At 38.0% G+C, this 16402-nt stretch overlaps 1 protein-coding gene and 1 long non-coding RNA gene across 5 annotated transcripts in view; one reads left to right on the forward strand and one right to left on the reverse strand.

The window, feature by feature from the left end:
* The window catches only part of LOC127622906 (protein c-ets-1-B-like), a 57846-nt gene that overhangs the window by 17668 nt on the left and 23776 nt on the right, over positions 1-16402 (forward strand). For 2 of the 4 annotated variants that reach the window (XM_052097065.1, XM_052097066.1), the window contains exon 1: positions 10053-10345. The exons of the other annotated variants lie outside the window; for them this stretch is intronic. In XM_052097065.1, the coding sequence (XP_051953025.1) occupies positions 10288-10345 (58 nt within the window). In that variant the 5' untranslated portion in view covers positions 10053-10287. Of the gene's footprint in view, positions 1-10052; positions 10346-16402 lie in introns of those variants that run through there. 4 annotated transcript variants of the gene reach the window in all.
* On the reverse strand, positions 866-10859 carry LOC127622918 (uncharacterized). Its single transcript, XR_007968021.1, has 4 exons — positions 10818-10859; positions 9872-10007; positions 8759-8843; positions 866-2634 (listed from the first exon to the last, which is right to left on the reverse strand). It is a non-coding gene; the product is annotated as an uncharacterized LOC127622918 (long non-coding RNA).

Genomic DNA, 16402 nt, shown 5'->3' on the forward strand with positions numbered 1-16402 from the left:
CAGAAGACATCTCAACAAAGTCACAAACTCTGCTCAGATTTACCAAGATACCAAATCTGCAATCAAAAGTCAAATATTTCAGTATGAAACTTTTCTCAAGGAATGTTCTTCCAATTCCAAATTTTCTGAGCTATGCTATCCATCTCATTTCAGTCTTTTTTCTCCATAATGGAATTTTAGGATAAAACATCTGAGACAAATTTATTACTTCAATACAAATGAAAGCTCCATTAAGTCTCCTGAGATATCGAAGAGCAACCTCAGAGCAATACTAATGTTCTCAGGGCCCTTAATCCTTTGCTACAACGTGCCAGCAGAATCAAAAAAAGAAATCAGGTCGGATAACAGATTGCAGTTTTTTTGGTCATTGGTGAGGCACATAATAGTCAAGTCTAAACCAGTGAATGAGCTTGCCTGTATGAGACGGTAACCTCAAAACAGACTCTTGAACTGTCATCCAAGTTACCACATGCAAAAACCGTTGGACTGCTACAGCTGTTAGTCAGAATGAAACGGGCCACCCGTCTGTCAGGAGCTCTTGTCTAGAGCAGTTCTTCTGACTGTTACATTTAGTAAAAGTTTTAAAGTATAAAGTAAAAATACAACATGCTTAGCTGTAAATAATACACTTCCATCATCAGATAGTTACAGGCTCTAATTCCATGACATGTTCACTGGCAAGGAAGAAATTAGAATACTCAAAAAAGCTATAAGGGTCTGCCGCTTTGGTTTTGTGTATATATACTTTATTATGTAAGAAAGGAACACACACAAACACAATGAAATCATGCAAAATGCATTAAAAAACTGAAGTAAACATTGTAATATGTAAAACATTTGATTTAAGCACTGAATCCACCAGAAACTCAAGCACTGTAGAGCACAACAATATGGTTTCATAAGTAAAAACTCTTCAATGTCTTCATAGGGGGATTTTTTATTATATTTTAGATAACATAGAAACCTTTAAAAACAGACTGATCTGAAAACATCTAAAATTTTTGCTATATATTTTAAATACATGGCTTAAAACTATTTTTTTTTGTATAATTTTAAGGTTGATCTTGGTTGTAAATTTGTACATATCTATAGCTCTGCTTGATCTTAAATTGTAATCTGGACAACCCCTAAAATAGGCCATACCATTGACATTGCCTGAGCGGTTAATTCCGTGCATGGACAGAGCACGGCAAATGTAAGTGTCTAAAATGCTTGTGTACAATTCAGTTGAATTATAAAGTGTACCCTCTTTAACTTAATGCTGGTGATTCGAATGTATGAATCCCTCATACAAGCCTGTTACTCAGCTTCTATAGAGAATAAATGGTAGAGAATGCTCATCTCCACACCACAGCACACGTACAGTCAAAACAGATTTAATCACTTTGGTACATGATGTAATAATGTTAAGTGTTGATTCAAAGCTGTCATACATTTTAATTTTTCAGTTCAATATGTCATCAGTTTTGTTCACGATGTTCTTTCCAATAAGATGACCAACTCTCCAACGATGACAGAGATTTGGCTTTGTGGATTTCTCGCTTTAGGTCATTTCTTCCGCTGTCCCTTTCTGTTCAATCCAGTTATGTTTGAAAGCCTCCCATATTTGCTTTAACAGCCTGAATTATGAAATGTAATTAATCAGTGCCATACAGCTGTGTCTGAAGTCAGAGAAGAGGTGGAATTTGTTCCATTAGCAAAAGCAGACCTTTGGAAAAGCAGGTCGCCCTGTTGTTTCCAGGTGTGCTGTGAAACGTGTTACGCGACATACCACGGCACATACACACACACGCAGACACCCACTTGCTTTGAGACAGCTTGCGTTGGCGTATGTAAGCAGTGTTCCATGTAGCTGTACCTGTCCTGCATTTGTAAGTGCAGGTGCAGGCTGTTAAACCAGAAGACAGGTTGTAAACAGCTTTTGTACACTACACATATGGGACCTGTATGTGAGTGGAAAAGCTAGTGTCAGTTTTCTGCACTTTGTCACACATTATTGCTCCTCAAATCCATAATTATGAATAAATGATTTGCCTGTATGTAGATGAACAGGTGATTCGCAACATTGCTTTTATTATATTGCTTTTTGAGCACAACTGGAATGTTGCGTTAACCAGCACCCAGAAATAAAACTATCCTTTTTATAAGAATGTTAACAAGATAATATTAATGAACTTACAAATTAACACACATTCTCACAGCTCCATCCATTAAAATCACACAAGCGCTGGTATACTCCCACATCAATGTGTGTATTCCTAAAACACAAACACGCGATCACACATTTGGGCAACACTGACAGCTGTGTTATGGAGATTTCAGATCACTGGCTTATATTTTAGAAGTACAGAAATTGATGACTAGGTGTGTGTGTGTGTGTGCGTGTGTGTGTGTGTGTGTGTGTGTGTGTGTGTGTGTGTGTGTGTGTGTGTGAAAGTCTAAGTCTATATCTTTGTATATAAATATATGTGTGTGTGTTTGGGGAAGAGTGCTGTCTCTGATGAGGGGCACGTCCTCGTGGGCAAAGGCCCATTTTTTTCTGGGTTAAAATAAACAGACGACTGGCGGGGGTCTGGGGGTTATGGGAAAGGAGGAAACAGTGATGCTAATCAGCCCGGCACACACTTCCCCCAACTGTAAAACAAAAAAAGAGAGATAGAACATTTTTAGCTACAAGTACGCATGAGTGAAAGTTTAGTACTGCAGCTCCAAGCAAGGTCAAGTGTCGAAACCTAACTTCAGTTCCTCTCTAAATATTTTATTTCTTCATTATGGTTTACGCAAAGGAGATTCATGCAACATGATGTTACAAAATCAAATTTATATGTAACATTTACATATGCTGAACATTCTGAATTTACAAAACTAAAGGAGTAGTTCACAATAATAAAAATAATATATTGTCTCATCATTTTCTCACCCATTTGTTGTTCCAATTCTGCATTATTTTTATTTTTATTCATGGTACACAAAAGGAGGTTTAAAGCAGATTGTCTGAGCTTTCATTCAATTTGTGTGCTATATAAAAATTCTTATGAAGCCATGCAATATATTTAAGTCACTGTTCACTGATAATTTTGCTCTCTGCCATAGAGCTTTCACATTTGGGTGTTTCTTCAACTTCAGGCACATTCTTATCACTTTCATTATATATATATATATATATATATATATATATATATATATATATATATATATATATACTGTATATGGTCACATTGAAACTGATGTGGAAACATTTTCAGCCTTAATAATTTAATTTTGGTACTTTTCAAATGCCTTATATGTATAGATTGTATAGTTTTAGCCTGTCCCAGACCGAGACTTTCAATATAAAATTATGAAAATGTATGATAACGATACAAATTATTATATCGTTAAAGCTTATATAATCTAAACTATTTCAATATTTATCTGTCCAACACAAAACAATTTTGCCCCTGTAAAGTTCTTTCTTTATTTCTTTTTTTTTTGTTAAGTGTACTTGAAAAGTTTTAATGAAGAGCATGCTTGAGATGGAATATAAGACAAGTGGTATTTGAAGAAAACCATGAAAATGCAAGGTAAACGTCACTTGGAATATTTTTATTGGCCATAATTTTCAATCAAGCTGTCTTTTTGACAAATTATGCAAAAATAATATTTAGTTGTGTGTATTTAGGATACATATAATTGTTGCTATTAAATTAGCCTCGCAAGAAAATTTTAAAATGTCATATCCATCACAGTCATTTCTGCCATAGCGTTCTATTAAAACAAATACAGAAATAGAAAAATTACACTATGTAGGAAATATACATGATTTAATAATAATAATAATCATTTAAAAAATCACACACTTCTTGTGATTCATCTACTGTACACATACCATTGGAAATTGTTAGAAGACAAATTACTGTAAGCATTTAGTTAAAGTGTGATTGATTTGCTAAAAAGTTTAAGAAACACCAATTTTTTTTAATATCTTGCAGTGTCACGATCAGTCATCTTGTTATGCAAGAGGATCTCAGACATGACAACTCATTTTGTGTTTCACGGAATCAAGAAAACAATATAGGGACGGAACGACAAGAAGTTTAAGCAAATTATGACAAAATTGTAATTTATGGGTGAACTATTCCTGTAACAGACACAGGACATCTGTGTATTGCTTTCCTACAGTATATTATGGATTCATAGATATTACAGTTCATTGAACACTCAGATCAATGGACTGAGGTACAGCAACACTGTGGCCTGCTTGTGCCTTGCATGTGTGTGTGTGTGTGTGTATGTGTGAGCGTGTATTTATCAGTTTGTGGGGACCAAATGTCCCCATAAGGATAGTAAAACCCGAAATTTTTGACCTAGTGGGGACATTTTGTTGGTCCCCATGAGGAAAACAGCTTATAAATCATACTAAATTATGTTTTTTGAAAATGTAAAAATGCAGAAAGTTTTCTGTGAGGGTTAGGTTTAGGGGTAGGGTTAGGTTTAGGGGATAGAATATAAAGTTTGTACAGTATAAAAACCATTATGTCTATGGAAAGTCCCCATAAAACATGGAAACCAAAGTGTGTGTGTGTGTGTGTGTGTGTGTGTGTGTGTGTGTGTGTGTGTGTGTGTGTGTGTGTGTGTGTGTGTGTGTGTGTGTGAAAGAGAGAAAGACTGGAGGGCAGAGATGCCTAGAGAGAGGAGGAGGAGTGAGGGCAAGATGGAGTGATTCAAATTAATTTACCACACAATAGGGTGAATAGCAGACACGTGGTGGAGCTAATGGGGGAGAGATATGTGCTTTTTAGCAGTGCTAATTGATAAGAAAGAGCTTAGTCTTTGTTGAACCAATCCCCCTCCCCTCTTTGGAGGTGGCAAGGACACTGTCGGTAAACCCCCATCTGCTTTCCAGGATCCTCATTAACCATTCAGCAAGCACACGCACAAACAGCCTTTACCAGCAATACACAAAGACAAGTGTGTCTGCCACATTTGTGCGTGTTGATGTGTGAATGGTACATTGTTTAATGAACAGTGTCACTGCGAGAAAGTGAATGATCCCCTGCCCCTGTGTTTTCCACTTAATCTTATGTTGTGTGGTAATAAATTAAGTAATAAATCAAGTAATAAATCAGTAATGTCATTTTAATGGCACACACAATGTATGAACTAGAGAAGTGCAGTATGCTGTATACTGTGCAAAAGTAGAGATGTGTCAATTGGTACTATTCCATTATAAGTGTGTTGGACATATTTGTGCGGCTGTCAATAGGCAGGACTTTGATGCTCAAATTTGTAATTGCTGCGCAACTGGTGTTACCAAATTGAACTGCAACAATACTAACTGTTTAAAAAAAGATTCCAGAAAACTTCACACATGTAACTTCCCTCCATTGATTGTACAAACTGATAGTCCAACCCCAAACTTACATCATTGGGCAGTGTTACTGTGTAATGTTTTACAGCCACTTAAACAACAGAGGATTGTTTTGATAGTGCCACAGAACACTTGTTGGAGCATTCAACTTACATATGGCTTACTTATAATTGTCTCTGCATTTTAAGCTGGGATATGAGGAGAATTTTTACATCAAACAATTTCACATGTCAGCTTAACTGTAATAACCATATAAAATTACACATACTATGAAATAAGACTTTGTTCATGCCACCCTCCCCTATTATGAAGGCTCTTTCATGCCATGCACAACCTCTTCATTTTAGCATCCATGGTTTGATTCTTGCTGGTAGCCAATTTGCCATCATTATGCTTCTGATCTCTTACCCAGTCTGATTTGATACCTCATAAGTGTCAAAACCATGACAACATGACTGAAACATAATGAACTCCTTTACACAGCCTGAATCCTCTCCTCAGTCTTGATTCCCATAGAACTATGAACAGTTCTTAGGCAAGGCACATGTTTCCAGTAAGTGTGGTGGGCCAGAGTGAGAGAGACGTGTTTTTTCTTTACTGTATCTTGGAGACTGTTTGTTTTGGGGAATCAACAACCTAAGATGTTGCTTGGGATCCAAGTTGGAAAATGAAAGAATTTCGAATTTGTGAATCAAAACCAAGACTCCCCTGAGTTCTGACAGAATTTTGTATAATTCCAATAGGTTCCATAACTTTCAGAGGAGGTTTCTGAGAAACCTGTTTACCCTATGATTAGCTGAGCACCAATTTGTAGCTGAGGCAAGATATGATGAGAATGGTTACTGGCCATAATATGTGTGCATGTGGTACTGTAAAAGGGACCAAAGGTTCCTCCTTTTCAAAGTGATTCTTTCCAAATTGTATTTTCCATCTAATAAGAGAGATACCAGCATGGAAAAAATAAATAAAAGGTAGGTAAATTTGTTCTGAACATCCAGTATTTTCAGCGGCCTTCTTCAGATTTAAGAAGCCTGAATAAACATTATTGACAATAAAAAAATCAATGTCAAAATGTTAACAAATATAACCGATTTGGGGGACCAAATTTTAAAGTTTAAGAATCCGTCATTGAAGACCCATATGGAGCACTATTATGAAGAGTGGGGGGCCGTGGCCACAACCTGAAACATACTATTGACATATAATTAAAAAGACTAAGAAAAAGATAAAACTCTATCAATCTGGCATCAAAAGAGATCAGTGACAGACTGCATGCTGGATGTAGCCCTCCCTTCTAATTAGGAAACGAATGGACTAAATGTCATTCTGCAATGAAAACCTTCATGGATCAAGCCATAGATTGTAAATACTTCAATGACATCTAATCAAACATGATACTGACTCACAATTGAATAGAAGTGAGAAACTAATACAAATGTACTAACTTCATCTCAGATGAACTGGCATCAAAGCAACAGACTAGTTGCAGACTTTTTCCTCCTTCTTATAAGGAGGAAAAAGGGCCACTCAGCAACCTCTGGCTGTGATGTTAGTCAGCAACCCCATTAGTCTTAATAGCTGCCCCTGGGCGCAAGGGAGACTGTCTATCCTTTTAAAACTACATACAAGGAGCTCATTAAGACTTGAAACAAAGAGGAGTAGTGAGAGGGGGTAAAGGGAATGAGTGACTGACTGACTGACAGAAGGGGGAGAAGTGCGAGATGCCCTCCTTCCATTAACTTCCCATCCCCCTATTCAACTCTCATTGACAAGTTCTTGCGAGGAGCTGACCACAGAAGCCCCATAAAGACTCAGCCATTTCCATAATCACTCATATCTGTCAGATGAAACACTATCCAGGTGGCTTAATGGACACTGTAGAATCCCAGTTTAAAAATCTATACCTAATCAATAACTCTGGCTACCCGGCCCCTCAGCTCCATTTGAAGCTGTGTACTATCATACCTGCTTCCTAGTATTGACCCAGCTATTAGGGTTAATCTGAACACAGAGACGTGGGTTGGTCACGCTCTTACTCTGTCTCCATTGATAGGTATCTTTGTGGAAAATAGGGTAGGTCATATTAGTTTTTCAGAAGCATACCAATCCGCTATGATGTTTTTTAGGTAGACGTTTCCACAGTTGTCAAAAACACTGGGCTCCACATAGGAAACAAGCTGATCAGCACATGAAAATTACAAAGGCAATATGTTACCATGGTAGCTAATTAACTTAGAGCATCCACAATTTTGACTTGTCTCTAATTTATTTTAAAAGGGGCAAAAATGGTGGTTACAGTAAAGTGTCTACAATGGAATGAATGGGGCCCCTATAACTGTCTAATTGAGCCATAACAGCTGCCTGAGTCTTACTCACAGCTTTTAATATATTAGAAAATAATAATAATAAAAAATAGATTAAAAAACGACCTTCTTTTGCATATAATGTTTATGTTGTGTGCCTATTCTTTTGAAATAGTGTATGCCACTTCCATAGTAAATGCCTTACTGGAACTCTGATTGGTAACACTTTACAATAAGGTTCCATTTGTTAGCATTAGTTCACAACATTAGTTAACATGAGCTGACATTGAACAACAATTACTACAGTATTTATTAATCTTGATTAATGTTAATTCAACATATACTAATACCTTTTTCAAATCAAAAATTGCATTTGTAAACTTTAATTAATGCACAATGAACTAACATGAACTTAAAATGAACAATTTTAATTTAATAACATTAACAAAGATTAATAAATTCTTTAATAGATATACATATATACATATATGATACAGATCATTAGCAGATGATATATACGGTATACAGTATAAAGTGCTATACATATTGTAAAGTGTTACCCTGAGATTTTTGCATTTTATTTTTTTAATAAACAAAGATCAAGTAAACAATAATACATTTCCATTAAATTAGAGGTGTTTATTACAAATGCTGTTTCAGACATATCAAATTGTTGGCTGTGATTCAGATCCAGCACTGTGGACACAGTGAGAGGATCCTCTGTAAAATCCTGGGTTTGGGATTTTACTGATCTAGTCATGGTGGGCAGGAAATACGCTGAGGTGTTTATGAGGGTTTGGCCGAAGTTACGAGTGCACTCGTTTCTTTCAGATCATTCGCAGACGATTAGCCAGACAGGAGACATATCTTTTTTATCTACCTTTGATCCTCTTGCACTTTAAAGAATGAATTGCTTTGGTAAGAGTTAAATTGAACATATTATCAGCAAGACGAATGAGATACTAAAACATGAGCCAATGCGGGTTCGTTGTTCATGGCCAGAAGTTGTTGAGTGTGTGTGTGGGTGGGATTTTTGTTTCAAAAATCTGATTTTTAGTGGCTGTCTGAACAAGGCCTAAATTCTCGTTGTGGCATAGTGACTCACCTCAATCGGTTGACGAATCTCAATTGCCTCTGTGTCTAAGACCATCAATCCATGCATCTTATCATGTGGCTTGTTGAGCGCGTTACTGCGGAGACAGAGCATATGTGGAGGCTTCATTCTTTTCTCCGCGGCATCCACACACAACTTACCACATGCCCCACCGAAAGCAAGAACCACATTATAGTGACCACGAGGAGGTTACCCCATGTGACTCTACCCTCCCTAGCAACCGGGCCAATTCGGTTGCTTAGGAGACCTGGCTGGATTTACTCAGCACGCCCTGGATTCGAGCTCACAACTCTTTACTCGCTGAGCTACCCAGGGGCACGTGGTGAGTTGTGCGTGGATGCCGTGGAGAAAAGCATGAAATGTTCATCAGTGTGTTTAAATATATTTAATTGTTTTATTGGCCTTGGCAGCTTTTCTTGAGATTGTGAGGTATGCCACATTTCATCATTTGGAGGACAACATGTCTTGGCTGTAGAAATTTCCAAAGAACAGCAAATGCTAGTACAGATGAATGTTTTTGAGCTATTACTGTGATGTGACACTTTTAGCAGTCAATTGCATCAGTGGAGTTGGGCAACAATACATATGTGTTTTCTTAGCCCGGAGATGTTGCTCAAAGAGTATTTACACATAATGGACAAGATCTGTTCTCGGTTTCTTTATGAAATTGTTGTGTTTGCTAGTATCAGCTTCTCAGTGTTGAAAATGTTCCTAACAGTAAGTGAAATTAACAAATGGGAAGTACCATTAACTATTCTATGTGTTCAGCAAATGGTCAAACTTTTTGTCAGGTCAGATGCAATGTAATATTATATATATATATATATATATATATATATATATATATATATATATATATATATATATATATATATATATATATGCATAGATCCAAGAAAAAATAGAATTAATAAATATAAAATTTTTTGAATGAAAATGATATGAATGAATATATATATATATATATATATATATATATATATATATATATATATATATATATATATATATATATATATATATTCATTCATATAATTTTTTATATTTATTTAATTCAATTTTTTCTTGGATCTATGCATATTCTGACAAGCGTATTGTACTTACATTACTTATTTCTGAGGGAGAGACAGCAGAGTGGAGTATAATTGAATTGAAGTAAATAAGCGTATAACACCGCCCCCTTCACGCGAGGATCTGCCTCTTCCGCGCGCCGCACACAGAACCGCCCTTACTGAGGTAACTAACAGGAGGGAGGGAATGAAAGAGTGATTAAGATACAACCGGGGAGAGAGATAGAGAGAGAAAGAGAGATAGAGAGAGAGAGAGAGAGAGAGAGCGAGAGAGAGAGAGCTACTTCAAGACTTCAGAAATCGTATCTTGTCAAAGGGAAAACTGTGTAATTTCAAAGAAACTTGCAACACAGATACGGACTTTGGAGGACACATTTGGAACTATTCTAACGGAACACGCTTGAACACATACAGACAGACTTGAAATATATATACATTGAATGCGTGACCATGACGGCAGCTGTCGATATGAAGCCGTTGACTATAATAAAATCCGAAAAAGTAGACGGTAAGTAAGCGCAACGCTTTTTCCTCATTATCTTGATGTTCTGATCGAATTGCTAACGTGTACGTCAGTTATGAGTACCTTTTGTGAATTCTAAGGTAATGTCTGTGTGAAATGCGTTGAAGTAGCCTAATGTTAATAATATTTACCCACTTTCTGACTTGGAGTCAAACCGTAAATCGATGCAACATTAAAAACCTTTTCGATTACAGCTGTGCATTGTGTACATCGCTCCAGATGTGATTTTCATTGATTTAGTGTAAATAAATAATTTATATACAATTATATAGTATATATACAATGTGATCTCTACTGTTATGATATTTTAGGGGATACGGACAATGTTAGTTCTTTTCTGTCATTTGAACGGCTAGACTGGTAAAATATGCGCAAAACTGGACTCTCCTATTGCAAAGTTGCAAGAAATAGTGCAACATATTTTCATTTCATTTTCATTAATAAACATGTTACAGACCTGTGCTGTGTGCGGAGTTTGACACCGGACAGATGTTGAGTGGCACGCGCAGCCTCTCATGACATGACATGACACACGTTTACTTTCATATAGTCCTCCACTAGAGGACCTGAGATTAAAATACACTAAATGTTTTTGTGGCGAGGCGACTTTCAGAACATTGCATCATTTAATGTGCATTTAGTGTTTGCCCTGGGCTTTCTTTCCTTTTATGCAGATGGCCATCTAGAACGGTTTTGTGTGCATCAATGTCCTCTTTCTTTCTTTTTCTTTCTTTCTTTCTTTCTTTCTTTCTTTCTTTCTTTCTTTCTTTCTTTCTTTCGTGTGTTTTTAAGTATGGATAGCACACACAAATGCATGCCATTGCAGGGAAATTCCCTGTTGGCTACAGAAATGGCCAGTGTCAACTGAATGATGCTTGTCATGATGCAGTTTCACTGTTCATTCATACCACGTCCATTAACCCCCACAACTGACCCAGCCCTGCTCAGGAGGGGCCACATGCCTGGCCAGGGTGAAGGGAGGGAGGGCAGATGCCATGCTGGTTAAGCAGTCTCACGCTCCTGATCTCTACTCCGCAGGATTGGAATAAAGCGACGAGTCTGATGTTCTAGGAACTTTAAGAAACTGACCTTTTTTTTGTCCCAGGACGGGCAGGGTGACTTCAGTGTCTGCTAGTTTCCCTACGATAAAATGCTGACTGTCCTGGGCCACAGCTGGTGGCTATACACACAGCATTCCAAACTCCCTACCTCTTACACACACACACACACACACACACACACACACACACACACACACACACACACCAGCTCACCACAAGCTCACCACCAGCTGTTAATACATCACGGAAAAAAGGCATTCACCTTTGCAAGCTTGTCAAAACGAAAACTAAAGCCGAGCTATAATGACTCCAGTCTGATGTGTAAGATGTGCTATGAATCATTACCACACATGTAAATGCAAACTGTCATGCACTGGCACATTTTCACATGAACATGCACTCAACGCAGTGTTCAATCGCACACATGCATGGGCTTTCCCTTTGCATGGAAAAACAGTTGTGTGCTGTAAAATAAGAGCTGATACTTGCAGCAAGGTTGCCAAAATATCGTGCTATCTTGCAAAACAATTTCTCAAGACAAGCTCCCTCGAGTTCAGTCAACCATAAGTGTTCAAAGCAGGGTGAATGCAACTTACTGCCTTAGATTGTAAACTCCACATAAGACATAGTTATTGTTTGTCTGCTTCTTTAGTCTTCCTGAAGGAAGAAAAATCCTCTAGTTGAATTTAATCAAGAGTCACACAAAAGTTGGTTAGAGTTCACTTGAGATTTTGTGATATACCCCGAAGACATGCAGTGAATGAAGAGACAATGGGAGCTACACAAGTGCAGCACAGTCTCGATTATCATACATAGATTCTTTAATGGAATGGCTAAAATAAGATCATGTGTGGAGTTAGCACAAAACAATCTCCATTTAACAGAAGAAAAAACACAGCAAGCCAAGAGCCATGCAAGTGTTAGAGCCAGTATTAATCTAACGGACTAAATATTGTCAACGATAACAAAGACGAAACAACAAAAAGGCATCACAAGGATTATCTGATGGCTTTAATTCAAATTAATTACAATTACACCTGCACAGACAGTGAAACACATGAAAAGGTGACATTTTAGAATTTAGTTCCATGCTAGTCAGAATGCATTATTTGCATTGTGAATATGCTATTTTTGACATTTTGCACATTATCATAAACTAAAATGTTATTTTGGTTGATTAAAATTATAAGCCATTTTGTGAAATTGACTAAAATGCATGCATATGGCATGATGAAATGCAGTATTTAAAGGACATTGTTTTTGTGTGAAAATGTACTGGTTAGACCAGAATATTTTTTGGTAGAACAAGCCTGCAACCTGCTAAGGAGGCCACAAGAAATTCACGATGAATCATGTGCTGTGGCGTAGCACAGATGTTAGAACGGCTCTATGGGTCAAAGACATAAACTCCTGTAACATCTGTGTACTAAAACAGCTAATGCTGCCTTTACCCATCAAACTTTGCTGCGCCTGAAGTTCTCAGCATCTTCTGAGGGATCTGTTTTGAACGGGGTGTTGTCTAAGCATTTGACAATGGGGCCACTCCTTTCATCTCTGACCAAAGACAACTTAGCACAGTGAAATGAGTCAGCAACTACATGAGAGACATCCAGGGGTCACTTCCCACTCATTTCAGCCCAGTGAAAGAGCTATAGAGAAATAGCCCTTGATCAGGATATCTCTTCTTAACTTTCTTCTTCTTTCCTTCACTTTACCAATGTCTATCTCAGGGTTCAGTGAGTTACAGGAATGTATGACGACTGGGTGGGCTGCCTGTTGCCCGCTTTTATCTGATTAAGACACTGCGCTCTCTCATCTCAAACCCCTCTAGGCCCAACTCACACTCCCATGCTTCTGACACTCACATGCATTACACTTGTGGTGGATAGGTATACAAGCATTATCAGGTACGGCTTACATCCTAAAGATATGATAAGGCAAGCTGGCAGTGATCTTCGCAACTTTGAGAGGGTGTATCTGAATATGACTTGGATTCCCATGTTATATAACAGGTACAAGCAAAGGTTGCTGTAATGCCAGCTTCTTCTCACTTTTCCCAGGCATGTGCATGCCTCGCCACCCAACAGCTGTGCAAACATGGAACTGGGCAATCAAGGTTGGTCTGATGTGGGTCTCTGATGGAGCCAAACAAATGACAGCCTGAACGCAATTTTTATAGTTTGTTGAACAGTGTTACAACAAAGAGTTACAGCAAAAAATATGTTTCTACGTGAGCTGTAGGGCATGCTCAAAGTATCTGTAAGACAGAAACTAGAATAATAATCCACCTCCACTATTTTAGAGGTGATAGAGGTGATAGGATTCATATTTGACAGTCAGAATTGATTCACCAGACTGGAAGTATCCATGGAAAATATTGTAATGCTTGAGGCTAGGATGAAACACTGATAGATCAGACGGTCTTACATTCTGGTCCTGAATGACTCCCACATATCAGAATGTCCACTGGTTAAATGACTCCCCTGTCAGAAATTATTTCTGGTAAACACACATTTTAATTGTTCCCTTCAAAGTGTAGTCATCAAAGGGTGAAGGGGGTTGCCTTCAGTGATGTCAGTGTGGAACATAGTGAGTTTGTATAAAAACAAAAAAAAATGTACTCTGGTTTTCTTAGCCTGTATTCTTTTACGCTACTGGCTGTCAGTGTTGGGTAAGCTACTTTGAAACTGTAGCTTCCTAAGCTACAAGATACTCATAACTTTTGTCACTTAAAAAAAAAAAAGTGGTTAGCTACAATATAATCACTACAAAATAGCTATAACTACTTACAGCTATTTAAATAAGAAAATGTTTCCTAAAATGGTCCTATAAAATCTCTGTTCTACATTATTTTAGTGTGATAAAATCGCTAACAGGGTTTACAGCCATGCGTCATCATGGCAACAAAGTTGTAAAATTGGATACATCTTTACACTGATAAGGTTAGTAAGCAATTTTATGACACTAAAGTATTACTATATTTAATGTTTAAGTCTCATGGCCATACAAATGTTTTTGGACTGGGCCAATTCACTTCCATTAAGTGGCTTGCTGTAAGAGGGATTCTTGCTTTTTTACTAAACAAACAAGGGATCAATTATACATTTTTATATTTTTTGTGGTTATGAACATTATGCCAAAAATGCTGTTGATTGAGCTTAACTTTTATTGAACCCACAACATTTCTTTTAGTCAGTAGTGTTGCTAATTTTATTTAGTTACTCACCAAACACTGTTGGCTTTTTAATGGCACAAACACTTTTTGAACAGTTACATGCGTCATAATGACTGAATGTTACGTCAGAGATTTTTTTTTTTCACTGTAGCATATTTGTGACCCAATTTGCTGTACTGCAGTTTCAAGTCTTCCCAACCGTTTTCTTTGGCCCTGCTTCTCTGAACTTCAAAACACTACAACAAAAGCAACAGATACAGTATGTCCCAGAGAAGGGAAGAAATTTTACATTTTACAGTACCCATTTTCTCCCCTGTGTTCCATGTCTCTCTTTCCACAACTTTTTTCCTTGCGTTCTTGTCTCTCCTCCGTCTGCGGGCCACATGGGCTCTCGCCTCGTCTCTCTGGCCCCTGATGTGGCATCTGCCTAGTGCTGTCTTCTCATCCCTGCCATGTGCTACAGGCTGATTACTGAGTCACAGCCCCTGCCAAGCTGACTCCAGCACCCACCCCACCTCCCATAAGACATTAGCCCTTTCCATTCCCTCTGGTGGGCTTCAGACCACCTCCTGGGTGGTGGGAGGTCCTATAGTTGATCTTTCCATGCCACTCTTGCTTATAACTGTGGCTGTTTTACAGATGTCTCCTGGGTACCGTGTACTGCATGTTCTGACATAAGTGACACGGAGCGTGGCGTTGGTCTGGTTTTGAGATCAGAGCGCCGTCCTGGCTGGTTCAGGCTACGTTTCTCACAGCTCAGGGAGGCAGAGGATAACCTGTTCCCAGATTCAGCTCTGCCATTGGTGTATGCGCTTTCACCAAGTCACCTGTTTAGGGCTAAGTAGTTAGAGCTGTTTTTGCAGTTATCCTATTTTTATCTCTCCTCTTTGAACATGAGTTCCTACCTTAGAGTCATATTGCTATCTTCTGACTGCAATTGGGGTTACATATGGTCTGGTTCAGAGCTTAAAGCGAACGTTCACCCCAAAAAAGTGACTTTTTTCTGTGGAACATTAAAGTAGAGTAGTTTGGTAGAATCTTAGCCTCAGTCAGTACATTTACATGAACAGTTATAATCAAACTTCATTGGGTTTAAGCATGGTTGAGCTACAGTCTTCATCTTTCGGTCCATGTATACATGACAATGCGTAATCAAGTATTTTAAGGAAAGACGCCTGAGGAACACTGAGGAAGTGTTAAATGCACTTCGCATCATCTCTATCTTTCAGAGCATGTGCACAACGCCAAGGCAGATTGTGGTCAGATTAACGTCTATGCTGCAAGCTAAAGTAGTTTTCTAGATTTGTTATTCTGACTTCGCAAAAATAGGACTGGTTTACTCTGTCTAAAGTGTTTACAGAATATTTAAAAAAGACAAAGTGCATGTAAACTAAGGGGCTGTAAACGTGTCAGATACATGTATGCATTTGGCAGATGCTTTTATCCAAAGCGACTTACAGTGCAATTATTACAGGGACAATCCCCCCGGAGCAACCTGGAGTTAAGTGCCTTGCTCAAGGGCACAATGGGTGTGGCCGTGGGGTTCGAACCAGTGACCTTCTGATTAACAGCCCTGTGCTTTAGCCACTACGCCACCACCACTCCACAAATATAGATACAAATATACGTTTGCTCAATCAAACCAGCTCCAGAGGTAGGAGAGACCAAACTAATTTCTTCATTTTGATGCAGCTCACTGCTAAAACTTAAACTAAACACTGACACAATGAGCACAGCTGATACATATGCCCTGGATTAGCATAATCACAGAAGTGAACTCTGTTTTATTTTTTATGTATGATCTGT

Source organism: Xyrauchen texanus, chromosome 29 (assembly GCF_025860055.1).
Source record: "Xyrauchen texanus isolate HMW12.3.18 chromosome 29, RBS_HiC_50CHRs, whole genome shotgun sequence".
Taxonomy (NCBI): Eukaryota; Metazoa; Chordata; class Actinopteri; order Cypriniformes; family Catostomidae; genus Xyrauchen; species Xyrauchen texanus.